Source organism: Corvus brachyrhynchos, unplaced genomic scaffold (assembly GCF_000691975.1).
Source record: "Corvus brachyrhynchos isolate BGI_N302 unplaced genomic scaffold, ASM69197v1 scaffold1912, whole genome shotgun sequence".
Lineage (NCBI taxonomy): Eukaryota > Metazoa > Chordata > Aves > Passeriformes > Corvidae > Corvus > Corvus brachyrhynchos.
In genome coordinates, this window is record NW_008236495.1 from 14,231 (window position 1) to 14,972 (window position 742).

Genomic DNA, 742 nt, shown 5'->3' on the forward strand with positions numbered 1-742 from the left:
TGAGATGCGGGCCATGTGTTTCTTAAAGGGGCAATGGCTCCAGACACACTGGTGGGGCCCACCAAAGTGGGATCATGGCTGACTAGAAGGAGGCGTGGCTTAACTCTAAAGGGGCGTGGCTCCCCTTAAAAGGGCCATGGCTTTACCCAACAGGGCGGGACCCACAGGGTGAAGTTGTGGCCCCATTTAATGGGAGGAACTTCTCCTTTAAAAGACTCTCTTAAAGGGGCCATGGGCTCCCATGGAAGGGTGGGGCCCACCAGTTGGGTGCGACTCACTTTAAGGGGGCAGGGCTTCTCTTAAAGGGGCAATAGCTCCATTTATACTGGTGGGGGTGTGGCTTCTTCCACCATGGTGGGGGTGTGGCTTCTTCTTAAAGGAGCAGCGCTTCTCTTAAAAGGGCAATGGTTTCATCTGAACCAGTGGGACCCACCAAGAATGGAATTGCGGCTGACTGGAGGAAGCGTGACTCCTTCTTGAAAGGGCAATGCTTTTCTTAAAAAGGCAATGGCCCCTCCCAAACTGATGGAACCCACTGGGGGTGTGGCTCCCTTAAGAGGTGGAGCTTCTCTTAAAAGGGGCAACACCTCTCTTAAAGGGGCAATGGCTCCACTTGCACTTGTGGGACCCACCAATACGGCAATGTTGGTGCCTTTAAAACGGCAACAGCTTCATCAAAGCAGCGGGGCCCACTACTGTGAGAGGTGTGGACTCTCCTTAAAAGGGCAATGCTTCTCTTCAA

The 742-nt window shown here is 53.2% G+C and overlaps 1 protein-coding gene across 1 annotated transcript in view; it reads right to left on the bottom strand.

Annotated features, from left to right (window-relative positions):
- Window positions 1-552: 552 nt before the first annotated feature.
- The window catches only part of LOC103624737 (flotillin-1-like), a 1,509-nt gene continuing 1,319 nt past the window's right edge, over window positions 553-742 (bottom strand). Inside the window, exon 4 of the mRNA XM_017726279.1 lies at window positions 553-570. Coding sequence (XP_017581768.1) covers window positions 553-570 — 18 coding nt within the window. The remainder of the gene's footprint in view (window positions 571-742) is intronic.